Source organism: Haplochromis burtoni, unplaced genomic scaffold (genome assembly GCF_018398535.1).
Source record: "Haplochromis burtoni strain Fernald_Lab_line unplaced genomic scaffold, NCSU_Asbu1 Contig_3, whole genome shotgun sequence".
Classification (NCBI taxonomy): Eukaryota; Metazoa; Chordata; class Actinopteri; order Cichliformes; family Cichlidae; genus Haplochromis; species Haplochromis burtoni.
Window position 1 is genome coordinate 1,504,248 of NW_024582364.1, and position 26,738 is coordinate 1,530,985.

General features: G+C 42.5%; 2 protein-coding genes and 1 long non-coding RNA gene across 12 annotated transcripts in view; 2 read left to right on the plus strand and 1 right to left on the minus strand.

The window, feature by feature from the left end:
- Positions 1–853: 853 nt before the first annotated feature.
- Positions 854–6,735, plus strand: fam131a (family with sequence similarity 131 member A). 2 transcript variants are annotated; one of them, XM_005912775.3, is made up of 5 exons: positions 854–1,480; positions 4,083–4,194; positions 4,284–4,466; positions 5,541–5,678; positions 5,784–6,735. In XM_005912775.3, exons 2-5 carry the CDS (start codon positions 4,104–4,106, stop codon positions 6,320–6,322), a joined length of 951 nt encoding a protein of 316 aa, XP_005912837.1. In that variant the 5' UTR covers positions 854–1,480; positions 4,083–4,103; the 3' UTR covers positions 6,323–6,735. The 2 variants fall into 2 exon arrangements, with proteins under 2 accessions (XP_005912837.1, XP_005912836.1); XM_005912774.3 differs by lacking the exon at positions 854–1,480 and adding an exon at positions 2,309–3,904.
- Positions 6,736–9,708: 2,973 nt separating this feature from the next.
- The window catches only part of clcn2a (chloride channel, voltage-sensitive 2a), a 62,371-nt gene continuing 45,341 nt past the window's right edge, over positions 9,709–26,738 (minus strand). For 3 of the 6 annotated variants that reach the window (XM_042219113.1, XM_005912769.3, XM_042219116.1), the window contains 14 exons: positions 23,124–23,226; positions 21,458–21,613; positions 21,060–21,129; positions 20,863–20,973; positions 19,001–19,214; positions 18,695–18,828; positions 18,153–18,397; positions 17,700–17,811; positions 17,568–17,614; positions 15,147–15,215; positions 14,581–14,619; positions 14,386–14,490; positions 12,771–12,857; positions 9,709–12,641 (listed from right to left, as the gene is read on the minus strand). In XM_042219113.1, the coding sequence (XP_042075047.1) occupies positions 12,126–12,641; positions 12,771–12,857; positions 14,386–14,490; positions 14,581–14,619; positions 15,147–15,215; positions 17,568–17,614; positions 17,700–17,811; positions 18,153–18,397; positions 18,695–18,828; positions 19,001–19,214; positions 20,863–20,973; positions 21,060–21,129; positions 21,458–21,613; positions 23,124–23,226 (2,008 nt within the window). In that variant the 3' untranslated portion in view covers positions 9,709–12,125. The remainder of the gene's footprint in view (positions 12,642–12,770; positions 12,858–14,385; positions 14,491–14,580; positions 14,620–15,146; positions 15,216–17,567; positions 17,615–17,699; positions 17,812–18,152; positions 18,398–18,694; positions 18,829–19,000; positions 19,215–20,862; positions 20,974–21,059; positions 21,130–21,457; positions 21,614–23,123; positions 23,227–26,738) is intronic. The other 3 variants (XM_005912771.3, XM_005912770.3, XM_005912772.3) reach the window with 3 other exon arrangements.
- LOC102289732 lies at positions 12,853–20,974 on the plus strand. Of its 4 annotated transcripts, none has more exons than XR_006054210.1 (4): positions 12,853–13,114; positions 15,194–17,638; positions 17,743–18,215; positions 18,753–20,974. It is a non-coding gene; the product is annotated as an uncharacterized LOC102289732 (long non-coding RNA). The 4 variants fall into 4 exon arrangements; XR_006054211.1 differs by lacking the exon at positions 12,853–13,114 and having other exon boundaries at positions 14,454–17,638; positions 17,743–17,916; positions 18,081–18,215; XR_006054212.1 differs by lacking the exon at positions 12,853–13,114 and having other exon boundaries at positions 14,454–16,000; positions 17,574–17,638.

Consider the following 26,738-nt stretch of genomic DNA (forward strand, 5'->3'; position numbering starts at 1 on the left):
ACTAATCTTAATTTGACGGAGTTTTTAAAGCAAAGGTTGTCTATTTTCTCTCGTTTCCTATCATGATAAACTAGCAGAGGACAGAAACACAGAGGGCTGATGTTGACCTTTGACCTTGACTACTAGGGGGTGGTCTTAATGCTTCCTCTTTAAAGCCATTCTCTCCCATCCCCCAGTAGTGAACCACACTGACTGACTCTTCATCTTTTACCTCTTCTGTACTTAAACCTGAGCTGTTGTAGAGGACACTTAACGACCCAATCACCGTTAAAACTTGAAATCTACAGAAAATTGACTTGATAAAATATATAAAGTTTAAAAAAAAAAAAAAAAAAAAAAGACAGAAATGATCCGAAAGCCTTTTCTACTTTAAGTGGAAACTAGTTTCAGGATTTCAGGAGCGTTCTGTAAATATATAATAATAATAATAATAATAATAATAATAATAATGATGATGATAATAAACTTTTTCAGTTTTATTTTTCAGAAACAAATTGCTGATGTAATTGCAGTGTCTCCTTATCCAGCAGAAACCGCAGTTGTCCGGATGCAGAGAGGTGCTTTAGATAATCCATTGATTATTAGTTTTATTTGAATTTTGTAAATATTTTCTTTCCTTTTTTTTTTTTCTTTTTTTTCCGCTTTCGTTATTTAAAAAAAAAATTATTGCTTCTTTTGCATCGGAAACTGGAAAGGTAATGGAACATTGCAAATAAAGGACTTATTAAGTTGCTGAGCCGAGTTTTGGTTTTTGCCTCTGATGATGATTTTACGTTGAACTAAGACGCCTTGTCCAAATCAGGATATGATGCCATATAAACACATTTTAAATGAATGATAATGCAAATGAATGAATGGACCTTTTATTAAATGTTTAGAGAGTTCACTGTCGGAGGCTGCACGGTTTTGACCTTTAACCTCGGATCACGGTTTTAATATGTTTTTCTTTTGCTCCTTTTTTAAAAGTCTGATTTGTGCATCTTGTCGCTCACAAAACTGGACAAATAAGGTCAAAATCGTGACGGAAATCCGTTTTTTTGGAACGATCACCCCCTTTTTTATTTTTACTGCAGTAAGTAAATTTCAACACATCCGCCCTGCGTGCGTACTGCTGGTGCCTTAGACGAAAGGGGATTAAAAACATGCGGTTTCTAGGAAAGACTGAAGCTGCAGGTTGCTGTGTCTTCTTGGCTGCATGGAGGGGGGGCGGGTGCAATGACACCGCCTTGCGTTGATGACGCTTGCCATCGGGAGACATTCGGACAGCCTATGTAACCCACATAGCGAGCAACAAATGGTGCGTCCGTCTGTGTCGGAGATGTAGCTGATGCTGGAGTTGGGAAGATGTTTCCGCCGTCAGCGTCGCTTTAATGCTCTACTGCAGACCCTGCAGCTGGAGGACGAACAGCGCGGTGACATCTGTTGATCGGATTGGAGACGTTACAGGCATTATGACGAGCCGCCGCGGTCCGACTTACAGGTAGGTACCGAGAGTGGCTGTGCGGGGAACGATTCCGACCACACGAACCCCGATAGAGCGGTAGAGGTGCAGATAAATGGCAGGTGCTGTTGGTGTTTACCCGATGCGGGTATGGAGCTATTGGTATGCAGATGGAGACTTCAGAGGTTCCCGGGGACCTGCTGCTGCAGGATCCGCACTTCTCCTGCGTTATTTTCTGCGTAATCTGTCATCAATGGCGGGGTGATGTGTTATTCAGCCATCAGCGTTCTGCTTCTGTTGCTTGAATGCACCATTTCCAGAAGAAGGGAAAAAAAACCCTCCTCACATATGAGCACTGCAGCTTCCTCCGAGCTGAAGATGTTTGGCTGCAGACACGCTGGCTTAGCTCGATCCCACTTGTTGGTCCCCTAAGTCACAATCAGTGTCTCTGGAGGTGTCAGACGACACATCAGCCCTGTTGTATATGTTTAGTCACGCATATGTTAATGTCAGGAAGTCGCAAACTGGTCTGCCTCTGCAGGGAGTGGACAAAACAATCCAAACACCTCGTGAGGGGGGAAAAAGGCCTAGAGCGAGTTAATTAGAAGCGCAGTTACACATGTGGCTGTTATTATCATAGGTGCTAATTAGCAGCATTTGTCAGATGTAAAAATAAAAAAAATTTAAAAAGGGGGGTGGGGATGTGTGTTTGCGTGTGTGTGCGCGCACGCTTAAAAGCACCTCACGTAATTAACTGCTCCAGAGAGGCCAAATTATATGCAGGTGCACTGGTTGGGGGGAAAAAGAATGAAACACAAGATTTACAAATGCAAGTGTGATGTTTTTAAATCATTTATTTTCTTCTGTTATTATTATTTATTATTGAATAGAAACAAAAACGGACATTTTTTAATCACAAATAGTTGCTCATTAAGTTTATTGAAGGTTACATTTTTCTGTGGTCGCCTGTGGGCTGACGAATATTAAAATAGTAAAACTGCAGACAAATTTAAAGCAAATGAAGAGATGTGATCGTCGTCTATTACCCTGCACCCTTTTTAGAGGTTCCCATAATAAGTTTGAGATGATTAATGGGATAGGAAATAAGATTTAAATAAGAATAAGAGACCATATTTTTGATCCCAGAATTCTACTAGAGTGGCTTTGCATGGTTCAAAATATCCCTTATTTCTCCTGCACAGTACATTCACTCTGAAACAAGTAGTTTTAGTCTTTGCCCCTCCCATTTAAGACACCTATCTATCTGCCCCTTGCAGACACAAGGTTTGAGCAGGTAGGTGAGGCGTTTGGCTCACACTCACATGTTCTGATCTGAGTTTGAAACTGTTACACTGTTACATTTCTGACAGAAATATAAGGGAACTCTTAATGAGTACCCTTTAATCTTGTTCAGACTCTTAATGTTCCCTGACAGTTTCAGTTTCTTTTAAATTATTAAAGGAAAGAACAGATTAGGGAAAACTGCAGGACAAAAACTCACGTCACAGGCAGTTTTGGACACGTCTCCATTTGTAGTCAAGGCTTAATTTCCATATGTCCTAATCCACATTTGCAGCAGTGGCTGCCTTTGATATTCAGGTTCAAGTAAAAGCTGTAGATTTATTGTGCCTGGATGATTAAAGAGGCGAGCTGTCGGTCTCGCTGGAGGGAGCCGCTCTGAGCTGTACATGCTGGACATGTGTTGTGTTTATCAGCCTTCAGCATGAGTGACGTCTCACGGGTGTTTAACAGCTGAAGCTTTCCTCTGAACAGAGCTGGTTGCACCTTCATATCACGTCCTCCCAGAGTCCCTACCCACCTGTTTGCCTCTGACACACATTTACTTTCATGGCTGACTTCAGTGTGAGCTTTTAAATGCTGTCAGGGGCCTTGTCTTTCTTAGCCGCTTTGGAGGCCAATCTGCTTAAGGATATCTGTCCACTCATGCACGTGCTCACAGTTTCCTTTCCTTCTAGTCAGATGGCCTGAAAACACAACATATTACAAATCCATCTTGTGCTCCGGCTACTGTAAGCCACATTGTAGATTTTGCTGACCCATCACATCTGCTCAGTGTGGCCATGTGTGTTTGTTGTGGAGTTAGTTAGGTAGCGCTATCATTTTAATCTGCAGCTTTGCAATGAGGAGGCCCAGCTGGAGCTGCTTACCCGTGCTGGTCACACGCCATATGTTTGCTCAGACGCATGGAAACTGCCGCAATTGCGCTCGCCTCCCTCCACCCCAACCATTCTAACCGGTTGCACAGGCTTATCGTGGCTTTAGCATCTGTGCGGTAAATGTAGGCCATTGATGTTTGCTTGTCTGGCTGGTGGTTTAAACCAGTGAACGCAAGCTGTGACTTTTAGTCGTTTGTGCGCTGTGCCGTGATACCATCTCTGCACGTCCACGATGAAGCTGAGGTCCAGGAGTAGAGAAAGAATGGAGACAAAAACAGAGGAAGAGGTAGGAAAATCAAGAGGTTTTATTTCTTGAACTCTGTCTGTGCGCCAGATTTGGTGTCATCTGTAATAAAAGCTGTACAATATAAACAAGTGCGGGAATACTGAAATGGCAGACTAATTCTGAATGTGGCGCACAAATCTAGTTTTTCTTTCTAAAAACTAATAATTTTGTTTTACAGGTGAAATTTGAGGAGATTGAAATGATTCCAAAGTCCGGAAAATCTCCAGCAGACTCACGGAAATCTGCCGGCATTCATGAGTTTGCAGCGCTTGCCAGATCCTCCTTGAATGGTGATGATCTTTCTAGCATTAGCCTCGTTATCATCGATATGCTGTGAATTTAAACATGAAACCCTGGCCTTTACCTCTCCCCCGTCCAGGTATCTCTCAGGCAGTGAGAGACCACATGACAAAGCCCACCTCGCTGGCTCAGGGCCGGGTCGCTCACCTCATCGAGTGGAAAGGTTGGCCTAAACCTGCAGCTCCTTCACTGGCCGCACACTCCCAGTTCAGCTCCTACTGCAATCTGACTGAAGGGGAGAAGGAGGCTCGTTTTGCTGCAGGTACTGACTTCTTTGACCTTCTGACCTCTCGGCCAGCAGAATGTTTGATATTCAGATTAAAATGCTATTCGAGAACACGCATACAGGATAATTAGCTGTAATTTTTTTTGTGTGTGTGTGGGAACATGCATCCTCTCGTCTGGCTTTCTCTCACCTTCTGTCATGCATCTAATGCCCTAAAACTCCTGCATCCCCAATCACTTCACTGGCCACCAATGGTACAGCAGCTCCTGTTGTTTTGCTGTGACTCATCATCTGTGGCACCAGTGCCATCGGTGTGGATTGATCGAGAAAGAGAGAGAGAGAGAGAGGCTGACTGATATGCAGCTGCGTATGCCACACAGCGAAGCTCGCGAACTTAAACAATTAGCTGTGTTATGATAATATTAAATTGAATGAAATTATTTTCTGTAATGAATTTTTTGGGTCACTTTAAGTAAAAGCAGAAAACTATGTGTTAGTTTCTTTTTTATGGGTCATTTTTTCAAGCCGTTTGAATAGGCAACCCTGGGAATTCTGATTTGACGCTCTTATTTAAGGCTCATAGTGACACATCGGTGGCAGAGATGACTCAGACAATGTCACACTCAGGTAAATTAGCAAATAATAGGAGGATAGAAATTCACCTTTACTCCTCCCCCCTCCCTTTTGTATTGCCTGGACCATTAACATCCAGAGAAGATTGTTGCTTCCATCTGCAGTAATTTATATTTGTTGTGTTGTGGGACCTCGCTGCACTTTAATATGTGTATGTGAAAGGGCGTAGGCAGAGAGAGGCAGCAAGAATCCTGGTCATGCAAACAACTTAATAGACATGGCATGAAGAGGACCATGGGTTGCAATGTGGCTTGCAGTATGAGTATAAGCTGAGCTATCAGCTGGTCCACGTCATCACTAGAATACTCACTTTGTTTCTGTCCCGTATAAGATGTTGTGAGATAAAGATAAGCAAGATGATTCACTTTTTTTCTCACCGTATTGCAGACAACATTAGTAAATACACAGTTTAGAGTTTGAAATGACATTACAGCCACCTTAATCTAGCTTCATTTGTCGGACCTGTTTTCCTGCTAGGAGTGGCCGAGCAGTTTGCCATCGCGGAGGCTAAGCTACGTGCTTGGGCATCTGTGGATGACGATGATGAGGAAGATTTCAATGATGAAGACTCCCACATCAGCGGACAGACTCACACGGTATCCAGCCAAAACTCAGGTATCCAACTTTGCATCATTCTACATCAAACATCTCATCTTTGCACCCTGTCACCTCATCGGTGAATCCACTTCCCGGTCTTCTGACTCTTTGTTCCTCCTTCAGAAGCCACCATCTACAGTTCCACCTCTGGAGCACCGCCCGGGGTGGACCGCACTGAGACGCCACCATCCGATGGTCCCCTGGGCTCCCACAACAGCAGCCTGCCCTGTGGCAGGCTAGCAACTGAAAATGCCCCACAGTCATCACAAAGCAACTCACCCACTTTGCCCAGCGACTCCATGAGTACGTGCCTGGAGGAGGAGGAGGAAGAGGAGGAGAGGCTGGATAGCCTTGAGGAGCAGCCGGCTCCTTTGCAGGAGCACCGCAGCGAAGTGTGCATCCACAGCAAGCCTGAGTGGAGGCCGAGGTGCAGGAGCAGCAGGTTTGACTCCTGCTACTCCACCTCTCACTCCGAGTCTCCTGGAGAGGAGGACGAGGAAGACGAGGAGGAAGAGGAAGGCAGCGTGTTTCACGAGGTCCGCGTGTGGCACTGCAGCCCCAGGAGCTTTTTCTCTGACCGGGCGTCTTCCGGGGTGGCGTCATTCGATGAGGAAGAAGAAGAGAGAGAAGAAGCAGAAGGAAAAAAAGAGTATTTGATGTGATGTGTCGTCCACCTTTTTGTCCCCTTGAGTCTGTGTTGATTCTGGATATTATGCTTCATCCTTACACCTCTCCTCCTCCTCCTCCTCCTCCTCCCCTTCCTCCTCCACTCATTCTGTCTCCTGTCTCTCATCCTCCAGGCCTTTCATACTGATCTTGCTCCACTGTTTATCGCTGCTGTAAACAGTCAATATGTTGAGAGAGTTGAATCAGAATGTAAAGCTGTTGTTCACTAAGTTTTGTACGTTTATTTTTTGTGTGTGTGTGAACAGTCATGTGTTGCTATTGCATTGGTTTTCTATGGATATTTTCTAGTGTTGTTTCCTCTGGGTCACGCTGTGTCACGTGGGTTGGGCTCTGTTTGATATTGAATGCCTGAATGTCTTGCATATATAAATATGAGTTTTTGAAAGAAGATACTTTGTTGTTGTTATTTTATTTTTTTTCTCCGCAATCCAAAAAGCAAGAAAGAAACACGACTGCTCGTTTACCCTTCAAATGCAGTTTTTTTTCCCTTTAAATTTAATCATTCACTCATGTACAAAAACAAGTTCATGTCCTCTGAAAAATAACAATGGCTGTTGACTGCAAATGCATTATTCTCCTATGTACAATAGCATGTTCGTAACTCTTTCATATATATATATACAAAGCATATACAGGCCAGTGCCATATAAAGGGAGATACTACAGACTTATTGCTTAACTAGATACGCTGCAAATGAGCTTATACACTCTCTAAGTTTAACTCCTTTATAATTAATCTTATATGGCAAGCACTACTTCACATTCCTAAATGCAAACAAGAAAAAAAAGTTAAGACATTAATAAAATCTCTGCACAGATGCCTGCAAGGAGAAAAAAAAATACTCAAAACAAAAAAAAAAGGGCTGGTTGATGTGCTGCGGTGCTATCACAGGAGACTGAAATATGGCTCAAAATTGTTTCATGAAGCGAAAATACTTACACATCATTTGAAGGTCGTAACAAGGACTCACACACACGCTTGTAGCTCTACAAGGTTTTTTTCCTTTTTTTGGGGGGGACTTGTGGGTGTCACGGGCTTCAGACAGTAGTTACATTTCTCAACGCTGCATTAGAGGTCAGGCTGGAGTAAATGTCATAAAGACACGTGGTAACATATCGTGATGTTTAATATCTACAGGCCACATACGGTACGGTATATGTGTGTATTATACGTATAAATGTGTGTGTGTGTGTCTGTGTGTGTTCTCTATACAACAGCCAGTATATTCCTGTAACTCAGAGCCAAAGCGTTGTTCCTTCATCGCTAGACACGAATGTAGAGGCAGTTCAGTCTGCATTGCCCTTATTAAGCCAGACAAGGCTACATGTGCATTAAATTATAGTCATGGTAATTACAATGTGCTTCACTGTTCTTTAGAGCCCTGTACTAAAGCTTGGTGGACATTTGGAAGCTGCCTTTGTCAATGTGTTTATAGTTCCCAGCTCATTGTGGACTACCGGGGGCTGATGCAACCAGTATTTAATAGCAGAAAAAGAAGAAGAAAAAAACCCGCCCAAACCTCATGATATGCTGCAACATGAAGCTCTGACAGGACAGCAGAGTGTTATAAATAATGTAGTCTGAACCTTTACTGCATTGTTAATGTAAATTTATTGCCTATCACCGAAACACATAAAACAACACCGCAATACGTCTTAACATTATGACCCTCGGATATATAAACCCACCGCTAGTGAATAGGTAGTTGTTTGAAGTCATACCATCGTGTGCTCATTAGAAATGTTCTTTGTTTTTCTGTGCTTTCTCTTATTGTTTTGATTTTTCCACTCGCAGTTAATCGTACGTCACTCATTTCTGTCCTTGTAATGTTTGGCATCATGTTTACAGGATGTTGATTTGGCATGAAGACCCAAAAGTTACGAGTCTGATCCAGATTTGAGTGTGGCAAAGAAAGTTGCGCTCTCGCACACACATACACACACACACATATATATGCACACATATCACACACACATAAAAGATAAAGCTGGAGGTGGTGTTCTGTGTTTTTGCTGTCAACAAATCCCAGAAAAAAGACCAAACTAACACCATCTTACTTGACAAAAGCAGCCTGTGGTGTTGGAAGTAGGTTAGTGGGTCTGGAAACTTAATGAACCACAGAGTTGTACTGCTGGACGTGATTCTCTATTACAATAGAGGCAGTTGTAGTTTCCACCACACGCTTCCTAATCTATCTATCAGAAACGGTACATAGCTTCTAATACAATTTCTTTATTATTCACTCCGTTTTTGTAATGTTATCTAAAAACAAGCTACGTTAGAAAACCAGTCTTGCTCAGGGGGCTGGGGTGGGGGTGTTCCTCTATTATAGTCAACAGGAGTTATATCCCTCACACACCTCTCTGGCCATGTAAATGTATTTAATCCACGCTAAAAATAATCCTAACAATTAATGCACCGGCGTAACATGATGATATTACAGGATAGCAGTTTATGTGTTTGTTTTTTTTATCAGACTACTGGTTCATGCAGTTAACCTCTGCATGTAGTGTTTGCTACTGTTGAGTTTTATCATTTACCTCATTAAAATTATTTTTACTTGAATTACAACTGGTAATTCATCTTAAATGTGTCTAATTAATGATATTTAGTGTCCACTATGTGGACAAAAGCATTGGGCCCCTACACACCACACATACAGGAGCTGCTGGTCTATGGAAACCCATGTCATGTGTCATAGTCCTGGGTGTGACCCAGTGTTTTATATTTAATTTAGGTTTCTTGATTATTTGTTATTCATGGTTTCCGTTCTCTTGTGGTTATATTTTGTGTTCTAGTTTCAGACAGTATGCCCTCCCTGTGTCTGTGTTATGTCTTCTCTGTGCTTTTTTTTTTCCTGTACCACAGTTCATGCCTCTGTCTCAGCCTCTGTCAAGTCCCTGTCTCTGTGTTATACTTCCTGTTTTACTTTGACAGTCTGTCTTTTGTCATTGTATTCTGCTTTGCTTCCTTTGTCTTGTTAGGCCTGATTACTCCCAGCTGTGCTCTCCTCCTGTGTCTCATTCCCTCGTTATCCCTCTGTGTATATAAGCCCTGTGTTTTCCTTTGCTCTTTCTTGCATCATATCTTCATTATGCTTTGCGTTTCCCGCCGTCTTTCCAGCCATAATCAAGTTTACAGTTTCTGGTTTGTTTTCTAATTGAAGTTTCTTGCTTCCTGTTTTTAGTTTAGTTTTGTATTTAATGTTAGTTTTTTTCCAGGATAAAAGTTGCCATTTTAAGTTTATTTCTCTGTCTTGAGTCCGTCATCCTGCCTGCCACATAGCACATTGTGACACCATGAAGCTCCCAGTGCACAGTTTTTGTGCTGATCTTCCACAGCATGTCTTGATCCTGTTTTCCTTCTCTCACCCCAACCGGTTGCAGCAGATGGCCCCTCCCTGAGCCTGGTTCTGCTGGAGGTTTCTTCCTGTTAAAAGGGAGTTTTTCCTTCCCACTGTCATCAAAGTGCTTACTCATGCTTCCTCACAATCATATAATTGTTGGGTTTTTCTCTGTGTGCATTATTGTAGGGTCTCCCTTACAATAGAAAGCACCTTGAGGTGACTGTTGTTGTGATTTTGTGCTATATAAATAAATTTGAATTGAATTGAAAAATGTTAATGTCAGAGGAGGACTGGAGCTCTTTGACCTCACTCTGACACTTTGGGACTGAGTTCCTGTGGTTGCTAAACACTTCCACTTTGCAATAAAACCATTGTGGAATATCCAGGAAGGAAGAAACTTCATGAACCAACTTGCTGCAACAGTAGCATTCTCGATCAGAGTTAAATGAAACAAAATCTGACTAATACTGTCGTCGTCGGAGCGATTCCTATGACCTGTGGATGGACAGACAGGCGGGTGACAGATGTGATGCCATAGCTAAAATAAATGAATAAATAAAGTACATTTTTGCTCCCTGATGACTTTTACTGTAGTGAGGGCTGTCCATAGAGAACAACCTTAGTCCCTACTCTTCCCTACAGTCACATGTACTGACGCTGAGGCATTACATGTGAAAGCACTCTGTATCCCTTAAGCATCATTGTATTTTTGTAAATTGTGTATTTTAATCCAAAGTTGTTTTCTTTGTTTGCTTTTAGCATAAACCAAGTGTTGTTGCCTCAAACCAACAAAACACACAAAAAAAGGAAATGTTCAGCCCTAAAGGGAAGTGCAAAAGCAGTAGTCACAGATGAGACTCACCCCCCTTTTTCACGTTTTTTTTTCCCACAAACCTTCCTAAATCTTTTTTTTCTGTGATATCATCCTCGTCCTCATTGTACTTTGTGCAATAAAATAAGATGAGAAAAAGGATCCTATTGGCATATTGCCATTTTAATGTTTGTGTGCCTGGACTTTAATGATAAGTATGTTTGACTCTTTAAGGGATTTGGGCTAATGCAGTTTAAAGAGAGCAGCTTCAGTGTGAAATAGCACACTGACCAACTCCCCTCAAAACTCAGCTGTGCAGGGACTGAGAGATGGCCTCTGCTCTGCCATCATAGAGATAAAGTGTCTCAAGGAGGAAAACAGATCTCAAAAGGAGCAGACTGGCCTTGTGGAAGATGGGCAAAAGCAGCAAGTGAAACGACTCAGAGAAGAGCTCAAATAAAAAGTTGAGCTCTTTTAAAGCACGAAAAAGAAAAAGAAAAAACAAGTATAGATTCAGTAAAGCTCTTGCTTAGACCCTTGACCACAATCAATTAGACAAGGAGCTGAGAAGGAGTAGACAACCCCAGATAAACACTTGTGATGCTCTAGAAGTGAGCTTCAAAGAGGAGGCGGCAAGCCGTCATGGTTTATGAAGGAGGTAAAAAAGGAGGAGAAGAGAAACACTGATTAAAAGAACTGGAGGAGTGAAAGAGGAGCTAGAGAGAGGCAAGAGAGGAAGATGAGGAGGTCAAACTCATCATCTCCAACTACAACCAGCTGCAAGTTGACAGCTGGATGCACGTATGTGTATAAACTCTTTGTCCAGCAGCTGGCATCTAACAAAAAGGAGCTGAAATAAAGAAAAGAAGAACAAGAAGGGGAGAAAAATTAAAGCCAATGCTACTGGACCATGAATCCAGTTTAACACAGCAGAAAAGACTACAAAGAGCCCTTTCATTCCAACCCCCTGAGCCCTCTAATCAGACTTGGCATTCTTTATGAAGGCCAGCAGGGGGCGACTCCTCTGGTGGCAGCAAGACCACCAGAATAGTGTAGTATAGTGTATAGTCTATAGTCTATGTGAAAGTGACCCTTTCCCAAAGTTTCTGATGACTCTTTGGGTCAATTGCTAGCTACAGATTATCTATAATATAATATGAGACTCTTTTTGTAAAATATGATCGTTATTAGCTCGGAACGTAGATTATTCAGGGTACGCTCACGGGCACCAATCTGTTACTGAGTGCTGTGTTCTTGGTTTCACATGTATGTATGTTTGTATGGATGTATAAATGGAGAAACCAGTTTACAAATTGTGGATTCAACTTCATTGTCTTCCGCAGGCGTAGCAGAGCAACATTTTAAAACCAAAAATCCTGATATTTGAATTTTATACCCTGTAAATATTGACTCTTTTGGTCAGAAAGTGCTACTTTTGGTCCTTCCAGGAGATTAGCTGTCAGCATTAAAAACATAAAACAAAACCAGCTTTATCCCTCATATATCTTTCAAGCACTCGCTGACTGTCATACCACGAGTATCTAGGCTGGACTTGGAGGTGAGTGTGACCCCAACAAATGTAAGAAACGTCAACATTCATGAGGCGACAGTGTGGATCTGATCATTCCGACTGATCCTCAGTGTGGCCTGTGCTACCCTCCCCCCCAGGTTCGGATTGGCTGTTGTTTAGAGACGGAGGCGCCTCCTCTTGCTCCATTTCGTCTGGCTCAGGAGTTTGGTTGGAGGGGTCAAAGTCACAGGCCAGCTCCGATTCCTCGGTGTGGGAGGGGCTGCAGTCAAAAGTAAACTCAGACTGATCCTCTGTGAACGAGGGGCTTTCCTGGAGCGGCAGCTCTGACGAGGGATTTGTGATGTCGCCGGGGCTGGCTTCGAACTGCACGTTTGTTTCGTCCGAAAAGTTGACAGGGATCTCTTTGTACTGGAGATCTGGCTGATCCTCCACATTTGGAGGGTTGGGTTCCCGTGGCAAAGAGAGCCCCCTGTGGCGGATGCACAGCTTGTGAAGTTCAGTTACCTCGGATACATTTGTGGTGTTCCCACTGTCACGGAAACTGGCCAGCGGAGGGCGCACTTTCACTCCAGTCACCGTCACTGAGCCTTCGATGGCCTTACGCAGCTGGAGATGCGGTCAGCCCGAAAAAAAAAGAAAGACAGGAAGGAGAGCCAAGAAAAGAGGTGAAGAAAGAGGAGAAGTGGAACATATAACATATAAATAAAACAGCTTTCATCAGACAGAATTGCACACCTCTTTGAGAGAAACCACTCCAACCAGTCGTCCCATGCTGGTCACATAGGCGTGGTCCAGACCAAGGAGAGAGAAGATGGTGTGAGTCTGTGGAGGAGGAGAAAAGGTGGGTCATGCCCTGGATACAGACTCAAAGGGAGTTCACATGCATTTTGGATCTGGGTTATAGAAACTGCATCATGTTTCTCCCTTTTCAACATGGACACTGTGTCAGAGAAGACGGTGCCAGAGTCATAAAACTGAACCAACTAACCACAGCTCGCTGCGATTTATGATGCATGGCAATCACAGGTATTCGGAAAGGAGATTAAGGAATCAAAGCAACAGTCTTCAGGTAAAACCAGGTAAGCTCATGGGTGCTGTGGTTAATTTGGTATAACGCTCCTGACCTTCAAGATAAATGTGTTGGGTTGGACCATTAAAGGGCTGATTTCATGGGAGCAGCAGTTTAGAGTTTGAACTTAGCAATCAGCACACATTCATTCAAAGTGCTTTTCATTATTAAATAATAATAATCTTACTATAATAAGCTCATATACAGCGCACATAGCTGTCTTTGAGAGAGCTCATTTACTACTCAGAAGGTTGGTGGTTCGATCTCTATGTGCCATCTTTGTGCAACATGTTGATCTCGATGGGTTCATCTAAGCGTGAATGTTAGCTAGAATGCACTTAAGACAGAAAATAAAGTGCTCGGGTGATTCAGACATGTTACATAAAGCGCTTTGTGTTCGAGCAGAAGAGCACTACACAAGAACCAGCCCATTTACTTATACAATGAAAGTCCAAAAATCCAAAAGAAGAACAATAAGTCTGTATTTTTAATATTAATTTGTTTGTTGTTCATGAGAAGCTGTTTCTGCCTTCTGATTATATACAGTGATATAAGGAAGATGAAAAGAATACATAATAAATGAGCACCATACTGTCTGTGTTTTCTTACAAGAGGGAAGAGAACGAGCACATCAAAAACTAGAAACTTAGATTTGTATGGAGCCTTTCAAGAAACAAGAAAAAAAAGAGTGGGTTCATGGATTTTCTAACATCAGTGTTAGTGACTTGTTCTGCATATTAGTCTGTGACTAAAGGGACCATTTTCATTTTATGAGGCGTAATGAAAAAGGTCGGCCCATAAAAGGCATACCTGATTTAAACTTTATATGCCCGCAAAGGTCATCTTCTCATGCCTGTCCAGACAGCTTCTGGCACAGCTGCTATTTTTAGATCCCTTGAAGACCCATTATGACCACTTGCACGGTTTGCTTTGTTTTATTTATTTTTTTTGCATTTTTTCATTCAGTGTTCTGCACTGTGAAACTGATCCTCCAGTGACCGATGCAAGCTTCTACTATAAAGTCCTGGTGGTGTCAGAGAAAATGTATTCAGCAGAAGTGAGCAGAATTACGACACTTACCACTGTTTGCGCAGAAGAGGAGCGAGACAAAACCAGAAGCTGGCATTAAAGGGTTGTGTTGAGTTCACACTGACGTAATATTTTAAAAGCATCGTGCTAATGCAACTGAAGGAGCATAATGTCTGCACATTTTTTGTGTGTGTGATTTATAGTTAAAATTTGTATTTCATTTGTGTTGCTAGTTGTTTGTTTATATTGCACCTTATGCAGAGATGTTTGCTCCACCAGCTGGAAGGGTGCCGGATCAATCTTGCAGTTCTTGAAATCCACCGGTTCGTCAAGCTGGTGCTCCTCCCACTCTGTTATCTGCATTAAGGAGGACACTGGAACCTCTAAACTCTGAATCCAAAGAAAGCTCATTTCATATGTTAAATCTTTTGTTAGTGTAGGGCTCACCTCTGAGGGGGTCATGCAGTCTTCCACCTCGGTAGAGTCCTAAAAAGCCAAAATTCAGTTATTCATTCATTGCTTCAACAAACAGATTTATACAAAGTAAATGTTCAAAACGCAACACCTGATTGAAAACCTAGTATACATGTGTTTGCTTCAGTGTAGTATGGTAAAGACACAGGCTGTAAACCAGTGCAGCATTTATATCTACCAGTCTATGAGAATACGAGGCTGAAGGAAAACTTTGGTTTATTGATCTCTGTGCAGCCAGAATCCCGAAAATTACACTGACAACAACAATAAAACTCTGAGAATCAACCACCTTTAAATAAAAAACACACACACAGTCGCACAGACCAGGCATTCAGACCCGAGTGAAAGCTGATGAAACACTGACAGACATTCACACCTCACACCTCTCTAAAACACACACACTTTCTCTCGCTCTCTCTGCTAAAGCACTCTAATGCTCTGGTTTGTGCACCACAAATATTTTGGTCCAGCACTCACTACGTGTGTGTCGCAAGGCAACGGTTACTAAGCAACAGTCTCTAGGCGGCAGACAATCTTACCGCCATGGAGATCCTCACACGTTTGGGCTTGGGCTTTCTTTTTTCAGAAGGAGCCGGCCCAGCCGGGCTCTTCCAGCCGGGGAGAGAAGGCATCAACACAGCACAACATTAACACAGCGTCAGTGGAAGCGGACAGTTTTTCCCCTTTAACATCGCGCCACTGCAACATTGGAGCCCAGTCTGACTTCTGCTGGGAGAAGTCTTTGTGATGAGAGCACAATGTTGCTGAAAGGGTATAATTACTACACCACAGATGGAGGTGAGGGCACAGAAGCTGTACAAGAAGCCCAACGGTTAATACAATATGATGCACTGCCAGAAAAAAGGAGCTTGAACATCTTATATTTTAGTATTTTAATATCTCGTGTCATCCCTTTAGGAGCTTTGCAGCTGAGAGCAAATGTCTTATTCAATCAGCTTCTTTAATGAACAAATGGCTGCTACTTCAAATGGTTGGATAAAAAAAAAGAAAAGACTTTATCCCATTTTTGTGAGTTTTTGAGACTTTTACATCATCGCCATCATTTTATTTGGCAAAAAATTGTCAGAAGATTCAATAAAGTTTTTTATTTTCAAAGTAACTTGAATTTTCTGGCAATTATTTCAGGGTTCAGATACTATGGTTACATTTGTCAACACAACCTGCCTATTAGGGCCTACATGAGGGTCAGTCAAGTGTCTCTACAAAAGGTTGTGGTTTTTTTTTTGTAATACCTGTTCTACATTTCTTTTCTTTGTCCATCCGTGCATCTGTATTTTAAATGTTTATCCGATTTAGTGTCACAGGAAGGCTGGAGCCTACCGTCTTGGTCCGAGCGGAAGGCTACAGTGTGGACAGGCTGCCAGCCTCTAAGGTGAGTAACATAATAACAAAGATATGACACTGAGGTCAGTTTTTTCCACTTTTTGGGTTTTTTTCTGGGGGCAATGCTAATTTTTAATCTACAATCATAATTTCTAATTTTGAAATGTGCAAATCTCATACACCCAAATTTTATTCACAACACAGAAAATACATCAAATGTTTAAATTGAGGAACACTTCCCAAACAGCAAAGAAGAAGCCATATGTGGACATGATCCCAAACTGCTGCTGTCTCCTCTGAACCAAAGCTCATTTAAAATGGACTCAGACAAAGTGGAAAAAAGTGATCATACGATTTGAAATTGGAAATTATTTTTGGAAGACGTGAACCCAGCTATCAGCTCTCAATTCAAACCTCTGCATTTCTGATGGTATTGAGGTGCCTTAGAGCTGATGTACAACTCGTACATATCAAGGTTTGTACAGATTTTAGAGCAACATCTAGATGAGGGTTTGAGGGAAGGCCTTAAATATTTCAGTAATTCAATGCTCAACTGCATCCTGCATGTATTACAACTTTATAGTAGAAGAGTCTGAGTGCTGAATTGATCTGCCTGATGTCAGACAGTTAAATATGATATAGAAGATGCAGGACTGTTGAGAATCTGGAATCTTCAATCAGACACGAATGGGACAACACTTGTAAAATCGTCCTGCAGCTGATCTCCTCACTTCTCAGATGTTTACAGACTGTTGTTAAAAGAAGAGAGGATGCTGCACAGTGGAAAACGTGACTCTGTCCCAACTTTTTTGAGATGTGTTGCTGCCTTCAAATTCAAAATAAACCAATATTTTTATTAAAATGGTAAATTGTCTTAGTTTAAGCCTCTGATATGTTTTTGTTGAGAATAAAATATGGGATTATGAGATTTGCAAATATTTTGAATAAAGGTTGTAATTCAGCTTTGCTCTATGCTTTAAACTTCCAGGAGCGTGTTCAATATTACTTATTTTGACCAGTCCAAAACCAAAAATGTTTCATTTCCAGAACAGTAGAAACAGCTTGATCCTTTATGTGTGAACCGACTGAAATATTTAAACCCAAAACCATCAGGTTGACACGTTTTATATCTCTGATTGATCTACACCCGATTTTTAAAAAGAATTGCGCATTTGAACAGCGTTTGGCAGCACAGCAGTGGCTGAGGACTGAACTGTGCTGAAAGGTGTTGAAAAGAGATAAGAAACATTTTTTTAAACCACACTGCATGACGCCATGACCGCTTTAAATAAAACTAAAAAAAAGAAAAGAAAAAAGAAATGCTAAAATGTAGGATGTTAAAAAAAACCCGTTTGACCAGCAGTGGATGTGCTGTGCGGTGAGGGTGCAATGATTCATAGACGTTTTATACAAAAAGCTTCGACCACAGCATGAGATTACACAGGAAAACCCTGCTGTCTGTGGGTGGATCCTGCCTGTCAGCAGCAGGAGGACGACGAGGTGGACGATATATGTGAGGACTGAGAGAGCGCACACATCCCCGCTCGTACAGTGCATGTCGCACTCTTAAAGGACACTCGCACTCATGCATCTATAACATCTCTGCTTCTCCTCACCTCCAGCAGCTCCTTGTCTTGGTCAGCACAGGAAAGGGTCTGAGAGCCTCAGAGAGGGGACAAAAAAAAAGGTTTAGTACATTTGAATCTAAACTCTGATCTTTAATTTATTTGTTTTTGTAAAATACATACTGTTTGGCGTCTCTGTGTCACTGATGGCAGACACGGTTTTCAGGGCAGATTTAAGAGGAAGCTGAACATTGGAAACCACTGGGCTGAAGGATGAAGACTCCTCTGTGGAGATCTACACGGAAAATACATTAACGCAGGAAAAAAAGGACAAAAACAAAAACGAGGGAGACACACAAAGGACGAATACACATGCACGTAAACGAACAGGACAGCACAGGTAAGGGCACAGACGACAGAGACACAGAAGACACATTTTAATGTTAAAATACAAATGAAGTACATTCACACAGCTTGTAAGCACTTACCACAACAGCTGTCCAAAAACTCCATCTGTGCCTTTACCTACTGCTACATGCTTCACACATGCTGATCCACTTTTAGTCTACTGCTACAACCCCAACCCAATCCAGACTTCGCCCCAGCCCAGCCCTGGCGCCCCCGGACGCCTCACACCTGTTGAGTGCTCACCAAGAAGCGGACCGCTTGGCGAGCACTGGAATTGGTCGAGGAGTTGAGGTGGGTGTGGGTGCAGGGAGAGCTGGGGGTGCTGTCACTGGTAAGACTGGGCAGGTGATCGTGCGTGCCGTTGTCCTGCGCCAGCTGGCGGAGGTACTCCAGCCTCCTCTGGCGTGACAGCTGAAGCGAAAGCAGCGACTGGAGCTGCAAACGCTCTATGGAGCCCAGCAGGATCATGGAGTCTGAGGGAGAAGGAAGGGCACGGGAGAGGCAATGGCAAGGGAGGAGTAAAATTATTAGTTAGGGGCTGTGAAAACAAACAAAAAAAAGCACATATTAAAAAGAAAATCAGACAAGAGAGGTCGGTATCGTCTGGGACTTTTTAGTGCTGTAGTACTGCTGATGTGAGTTGCCTCTGGCTTAGAATAAGTCATAACTTTGTGCTGAATGCATTGACATGTCTCTTAATGGGACCTTGTAATTAATTAGGAGGCACAAGCACAGTGATGAGCTCATACCCATACTGTGTATGCTCTTACCTCTGGATTCAACCAGGGCCAGCGTTTTGAGCTGACCTGTCATTAACATCTCTTGCAGATCCCGATAGGAAGAGTTAAGAGTGATGTAGCGCACATCTCTGACCATGATGTCCTCCACACGGATATTATACTTCCTGAAACATGGAGGAGAAGATAGAGGTTAATGAGACACCTGCAAACATAAGGGAAGGAAATGAACGGGAAGATAAGCGAAAGGAAGATGAAGAGGAAATGGAATAAAAAAAGTGAAAAAAGGTGCAGAATCACTGGAAAATAGGAAAGCAGCATCAGCATCAGCCGACTCACTCATGATGTCCCATCCCCAGCTCAGGCAGATAAGGGAGCTTCTTGATGCGAATGATGGAGTCGTACAGCGATGGTTGGAGCGCCTGGGCCACGGCGTTGGCCAGGATCACAGCGATCATCACAGGCAGGATGTGTGAGATCTGACCGGTCAGCTCGAACACTATGACCGCTGTGGATACAGTGTGGGTGACCGCTCCAGACAGAGCAGCAGCACCTGTGAATGAAGGGAAAATCTTTTATATCTGTCAGTCTCCTTGAAGCCATTTACATGGAGCAAAATGGCAAAGATGGAGTGTCTGATCCACAGAAAAAGTTTAAATTTACATGTATATACAGAATATAAGGCAAAATCTGAGTTTATACAATTCTAATGAGAGTCAATTGTAATAATGAGTCAACATTTTGTGTGAACACCTTTCTTCTTCATCATAGCCTGAACTCTCTTAGGCAAGCCTTTTGTAATTTTTAAAACAGGAACAGCTTTTAAGGCTTCCTGAAGGGCATTTAAAGCTCTTCTTTGAATGTTGGCTGCCTTTTATTTTGCTCTCTGTCAAGATGATCTCACACCATTTCTACAATGTTGAGTTCTACTGTGTGTTTTTCCATCAGGTATGATTTTATTGTACTGGCAGTGTGTTTGGGATCGTTTTCATGCTAAAAAATAAACCTGTCAGACGCAGCACTAAATCATGACAGTGCCTCCAGATGGCTTCAGACACACTGTGTTGTATCACTTTCCTGACTTTCACCATACATATATTCAAATCTGGGTTCATCACTCCATAATACCTGATTTTTCAGTAAAGTTGCTCTGTAATTTTGCATACCTCAGCCTTTTCTCTCCATTTCCTTTCCTCAAGAATGGCTACTTGACAGCCATCCTTCCACTGAGACCATTTCTAATGAGCCTTCAGTGAACAGCAGATGGATCACCCAAAGAGTCAGATGCATCTCTCAGGTCCTGTGACAGATGTTTGCTGGATCTTTTCCTATTTTCAGAGACTGTTCATCTGCTGTAGATTTTTTTGCGCCTGCCACTACTTCCCTTTTTTCTCAACTTGTCCAGCTTCCTTTTATGGACACACTTATGGTGAGATATGCCAAATTTTCAGGCAATAGCTCTTTGGGAATCACCCTGTTTGAGCAAAATTACTATGCTATAGCTATCAAACGCAGTTAGTTTGGGAATTTATCACGGAACTAAATAAACTAACTAAAAAAATTGTTTTTTTCTTGTTTTCCTAGTAATAAAATGCCTATAGAGACTATTTAAATTTGATTCTTTGATAAATTGTCTGTTACCTTTAGACAGAAAATGAGTTCATTCATTGAGTTAGCTACTTTGTTTAACGCTTGAATGAATCATAGGTCAATGTTAAGCGAAAAAACAACCCCAAAACAATCCTCACAGTCAGGTACAAGGACTGGACTGAAAATGAGGGTAAAAGCCGAAATCCAAAGAAAAACAGAAACTTGGAGAACTATTGCTCAAGACAACTTTTTTTTAAAAATGGCATAAAAGTCTGGCTGCTGGGAAGTGAAACGTAAAGAAATGATGGGTGGCTTAAAACTTTTGCTCAGTACTGCTAATTGTACAAAAATTTAAACAGCAAATTGAAACACTCAGCAATTAATCTTTCTGCTGCTCTCCCCAACACTGGCTTTGTACGTCCCAGAACAGAGTCATAGTACAAGTAATATTAGAAACAATCTTCTGACCAAACTGATAAAGTAGTAAAAACAGTGACGACTTTTCCAGCTGTGATACATTCTAATACTACAGGATCCCCACAAAAAGAAACTATGTAATTAATCTAATTAAATCTCAAAACAAACATCAATATAGAAATAGAGTCACTCACCAACTACAGCATAACCACCAGGAACTATGGGATACACGCTGCCTGCAGCATGTATACCATCAGGAAACATGGTTGCCATGATCTCACCAACAAGTCTGCCAAAGGCTGCACCTGCACACCAATACAGCAAGAACATTAGTTTAAGGTTCACCAGGACAGTGGAAATCATTTAAAAAAGAGAAAGAGGTTTAATTCACCAATAAGAAAAACAGGCATGAAGGCTCCGCATGGAACGGGCATGGTGGTGGCCACAGCAGACATCCAGAACTGAAAGAGGGAGACAGAGTTTCACAGACTTAACCATCTCTGAAACTCTTACAAGGCACCAAGATTAGACATACAGATGGAGTCTTGAAATACTATCATTAATTATGAAAAGAGAAAACAGTCCCACATCTGATTGTCTGACCCTCCCAGAGCCCTGATATTATCACAGAGTGAGTTTGGGATTAGACGAAGAGGCAGGAGACACTGCTGTGACCTCTGCCAAGCTCTCAATGACACTAAAGGTAATCGACAAGAACTACTTGTCACAGTAAGTTTGAAAGCGTCGGCGGTTTGATTTCAGTGCATAAAAGCCTTTCACGTCGCCTACCTTCATAACAGTGAAGAGGATGAGCGTGATGAAGACGTTGACCTGGGGGTGTTTCCAGGCATGGTGGTGGCTGATGTAGTCAAACTCCTCCGCCACACCCTGACGGCACCATGTCCGATTGTCAAACAGCGCCACTAGAGACTCGTGCTGCGTCAGCTGACAGATCGACACACGGAAACGCAAACACACACAGACATACCCAAAAAAGAAGCATCCTGAATCTGAATATCTGTTTTGGCTTTCTAACGTCAGAAGGATCTGTTTAGGTGACTCTAGCAGTCTGACAAGGTCAGCCACAAAGGCTCTGTTCGAATACAAGTCCCCTGGAAAAAGAAACGTTCAGTAACCAGGGGTCCAATTACATGTGAACCCATACTATTTGCTCTCTGTCTTAGAAAGGGCTATTTCCACCAAGGATTTTAAGGAGATTCAAGTTCTCAATGTTATTCAAAGTGCTGTGATTACATTTAGCAGCTGTTTATGGAAGCTGCACAAATGTTATGATAGACATCCAGGTAAAAAGTCCTCCCACACAAATTCAACAGCTCTGCGTATAGAAGAGTGGTGATAGCTGTTTGGCGACTGCTGGATTAGATGTGTAACTGCTCTGCAAAATAAATGCGTGAATTGATCTGACATGACTGAATTATGAACTATTATCAGCTCTGTTTAAACTGCATACAATTGTGTGTACTTTACAGTATAAGAGAGCACATATTTGTCCCATAGTGGGTTCTCTTCATTGGCTCCCTTTTAAATCCAGAATCAATTCTAACGTCCTTCTTCTCAAAAGATCCTGAATAATCAGGCCTATCTTATCTTAGAGATGTCCTATTACAATATCACCGTAAAAAAGCACTTCAGTCTCAGACAGTGGGCTTACTTGTGGCCCCTAGGATGTTTAAAAGTACAATGGGAGGTGAAACCAGCTCCCAGTTTGGATTCAGGAGACAGACACCCTCTCTACTTTTATGATTAAGCTCAAAACTGTTGTTTTTTAAAAAGCAGATCGTTAGGCGTATGGCGACCCCGAATCCTCTCTTAGTTATAGGCCTAGCCTGCTGGGGCTTCCCATGATGGACCTAGTGCTTCTTCTTCATCTCTTTTTACTCACTATGTGTTTATACATCACTTTGTATTTAATAATTATTTAATAATAATAATAATATGTGACTTCTACAGTGTGTCTTTTTTCCTGTCCTTCTCCTATCTCTTCCTGTAGAAAGAGAGTTTTTCCTTCCCACTGTTGCAAAGTGCTTGCTCGTAGGGGGTTTTCTGATTGTTGGGATTGTTACTTTACAATATGAAGCGCCTTGAGGCAACTGTTGTTGTGATTTGATGTGATAAAAATGAAATAGAATTGAACTGACAGCTGCTTTTAATACTGAAGAAAAGTTCTGGAGCATCCCCACTCCACTCCCAGATACAGAGTTACACTGCTGAAATAAATAAAAAAAATTATATATAAATAAAAATTAAGATCTTGTTGCAGTCTTCCTTTTCTGATTCCCAGTGATTAGACTACATCTGTCCCCGTGCTTTGGGAATAGCCTTTAAGCCCTCTTGAAGCCTTTATGTAGGCTTCATTTAAAATGACCATCAATCATCTCACAACAGTCATTGCATGCTTCCATACTGTCAAAGGAGTGTGAAAGTATTTTTTCACCTGTCCAGCCATGAACTGTCCGAAGCCCGGAGGGAACGTGAGCGTGGAGATCAGCAGGGTGACAAGCGCAGGATACACCAGACGCCTGACAGGAAGAGATGGACTGTGGGGTCATTAATGAGTGTGCTTGACACACTGTATGTGCATACCTAGTTTCTTGGTGGTGTGGAAAGAGAGAGATAGTGTATAAATAGCTCCCGATGACGTGTGTGAAACCGACCCAATTCATACAAGAGATTTACCTACATTTCCCAGGACTACATTAGCTTTGTGACATAGAGTGTGAGGCCAATTTTAAATAGAAGCATAGGAGCACATGGGCAGGATGTTCATGATCCTTGTGTTTAGTTAGAGTTTAACCAGCTAAAATGTGTCAGTGTGTGGTTGTGTTTTTAGATGTGTCTTTAATATCTGACATATGCTTATTGGTTTTAAGGCAGAGTAAGATGAGAAGATCATAATACTGTTATTATTTCAGTTTGTTAAATATGAAGTTAAAGCCAACAGATGATAGCTTAACTGAGTATAAAGACTGGAAACTAAAGAGTATAATTATATATATGACGGACAGAACAGTGCAGTCTGAAAATAAAAAAAACAACACAAAGTGCTTTCCCCCCCCCCTATTTCCCACAGAGGGTTGTAAAAAAGACTAGTGGAAAATTAAGCTTGTAGTAAAATGCCTAATGAATTTATGATTTCAGTCACTAGTTTATGTCCTCTTGAATACAACATGATACTCATTTTATAGCTTCCCAGTTCCCACTGATGGTGACACCCAAAAATGCTCAGCTTGAGGCTTCCAAATGAGCCGACACTTGCCATGTCCATCTTTTACATACAGTCTATGTTGGAAACAGCTAGCCTTGCACTCAAAGCTCCTTGATTTACAAGCTTTGTCTTTATTTGGCTCCTTTGTACACAAGTCAACCTGAAAAGTTGCTGTTTTACAATAAGTTATTTGAAAGACTTTCTTCATATGCTGTAAAACTTTAGTTTTGTATGGATAAAAGTGAAAATAGTTGAGCGGGAAGAATGATACTTTGAGGAGATGATGAAGAAAATGAGAGTGATGAGGACGGATGGAGGAAAGGTAGTGAATTAGGAAGTGCAGAGACCAATAAAGATGAACTGACAGCAGCTTTGAAGAAGATGAAGCACGGCACTCTGGGACTATGGAGATGTCTAGAAGAGAGGGTAGTGGACCTTTTAACCAGATAAGGAGATTAAGTGTACTGGTACCTTCGTGAACAAGCAGGATGTGCAGAGCTATAGTAACTACAGTGGGAAAAAGTTGATAAGGCATACCATGAAAGTATGGCTAGGCTGAGAAGAGAGCTGACGATCAATGAGCAGCAGTATGAATTCATACAGATCCAGTGTTTGCTTTGAGGAGGTAACAGGGAATTGCACTGTGTCTTTGTGGAGTGGGAGAAAAGTATGTGAGGGTGGTGTAGGACATGTATGAGGAGGTGGGGGTGGGATTACACCGGGGATCTCCTCTGAGGCCCTTCTTGTTTGCAGTGATGTTGGATAGGTTGACAGATGAGGTCAGGCAGGACTTTCTGTGAACTCTGATGTTTGCAGATGACATTGTGTTCTGTAGTGAGACTAAGAAGCAGGCGGAAAACTCTGGATAGGTGGAGGTATGCTCCGTAGAGAAGAGGAATGAAAGTCAGTAGAAGTAAGACAGAATATACGTATGTACACTCAACAAAAATATAAACGCAACACCTTTGTTACTGCTCCCATTCCCCATGGGATGGACGTAGAGACCTAAAATTCATTCCAGATACACAATATAACCATCCCTCCCAAACAGTGGTCACAAATCAGTCCAAATGTGTGGTAGTGGGCACATCTGCTATATTGAGATAATCCATCCCACCTCACAGGTGTGCCACATCAGGATGCTGATCTGACATCATGAGTAGTGCACAGGTGTACCTCAGACTGCCCACAACAAAAGGCCACCCTGGAATGTGCAGTTTTTTGCGCTATTGGGGGTCTGGGGACCCAGAACCGGTCAGTATCTGGTGTGACCACCATTTGCCTCATGCAGTGCAACACATCGTCGCATGGAGTCTATCAGATTGTCAATTGTGGCCTGTGGAATGTTGGTCCACTCCACTTCAATGGCTGTGCGAGGTTGTTGGATATTCGTGGGAACTGGTACACGCTGTCGTATACGCCGGTCAAGCACATCCCGAACATGCTCAATGGGTGACATGTCCGGTGAGTATGCTGGCCATGCAAGAACTGGGACATTCTCAGCTGCCATCTGCCCTGAACAATGTGAACCATGATTCATCCGTGAAGCGCACACCTCTCCAACGTGCCAGACGCCATCGAATGTGAGCATTTGCCCACACAAGTCTGTTACGGCGACGAGCTGGAGTCAGGTCAAGACCCCGATGAGGACGACGGGCATGCAGTTGAGCGTCCCTGAGACGGTTTCTGACAGTTTGTGCAGAAATTGTTTGGTTGTGCAAACCAATTGTTCCAGCAGCTGTCTGGGTGGCTGGTCTCAGACGATCTTGGAGGTGAACCTGCTGGATGTGGAGGTCCTGGGCTGGTGTGGTTACACGAGGTCTGCGGTTGTGAGGCCGGTTGGATGTGCTGCCATATTCTCTGAAACGCCTGTGGAGACGGCTTATGGTTGAGAAATGAACATTCAATGCACGGGCGACAGATCTGGTTGACATTCCTGCTGTCAGCATGCCAATTGCACGCTCCCTCATTGCTTGTGGCATCTGTGGCATTTTGCTGTGAGACAAAACTGCACATTCCAGGGTGGCCTTTTGTTGTGGGCAGTCTGAGGTACACCTGTGCACTACTCATGATGTCAGATCAGCATCCTGATGTGGCACACCTGTGAGGTGGGATGGATTATCTCAATATGCAGATGTGCCCACTACCACACATTTGGACTGATTTGTGACCACTGTTTGGGAGGGATGGTTATATTGTGTATCTGGAATGAATTTTAGGTCTCTACGTCCATCCCATGGGGAATGGGAGCAGTAACAAAGGTGTTGCGTTTATATTTTTGTTGAGTGTAGATGAGAGGGAGGCAGATGTAACTTGTGTAGCAGTGAAGCATAAGTAGTGAAGGTGGAGTTGAAATACCTGGGATCAGCCATTCAAAGCAAAGGACTGCACGCAAGAGAGACAAAGATGAGAGTGCAGGCCGGGTGGAGAGGGTGGAGATGAGTTTCAGGGGTGATTTGTGACAGAAGAACAGCAGCAAGAGTTAAAGAAAAGCTTTACAAGATGGTAGTGAGACCTGATAAAAAGACAGAGGGCTGAGCTGGAGGTGGCAGAGCTGGGAGTGAGCAGGATGGACAGAATTAGAAATGTGTAAATCAGTGGTTTGGAGACAAAGTTAGAGAGCCAAGGCTGAGATTGTTTGGACATGTGCAGATGAGGGACAGTGGACATGTCCGGTAAAGAATTCATGGATGTGGCGAAGGAGGACATGCAGAGGGTTAGTGTGACAGGATGCTAAGTGCAGGGTGAGATGGAAGCAGATGAAGTGCTTTAGAGCCTCATAAAGGGACCAGCTGAAAGAAGATGGATGAGGGAGAAAGTGTGTATACAACCAACAGCAGGTTT

Excerpts from the sequence above, each read along its gene's own strand:
- fam131a (XM_005912774.3), top strand. The coding sequence starts at position 3,851 with ATGAAGCTGAGGTCCAGGAGTAGAGAAAGAATGGAGACAAAAACAGAG. Across the intron at positions 4,195-4,283 it reads TGCCAGATCCTCCTTGAATG|GTATCTCTCAGGCAGTGAGA; the intron begins GTGATGATCTTT and ends TCCCCCGTCCAG. Across the intron at positions 4,467-5,540 it reads GGAGGCTCGTTTTGCTGCAG|GAGTGGCCGAGCAGTTTGCC; the intron begins GTACTGACTTCT and ends TTTTCCTGCTAG.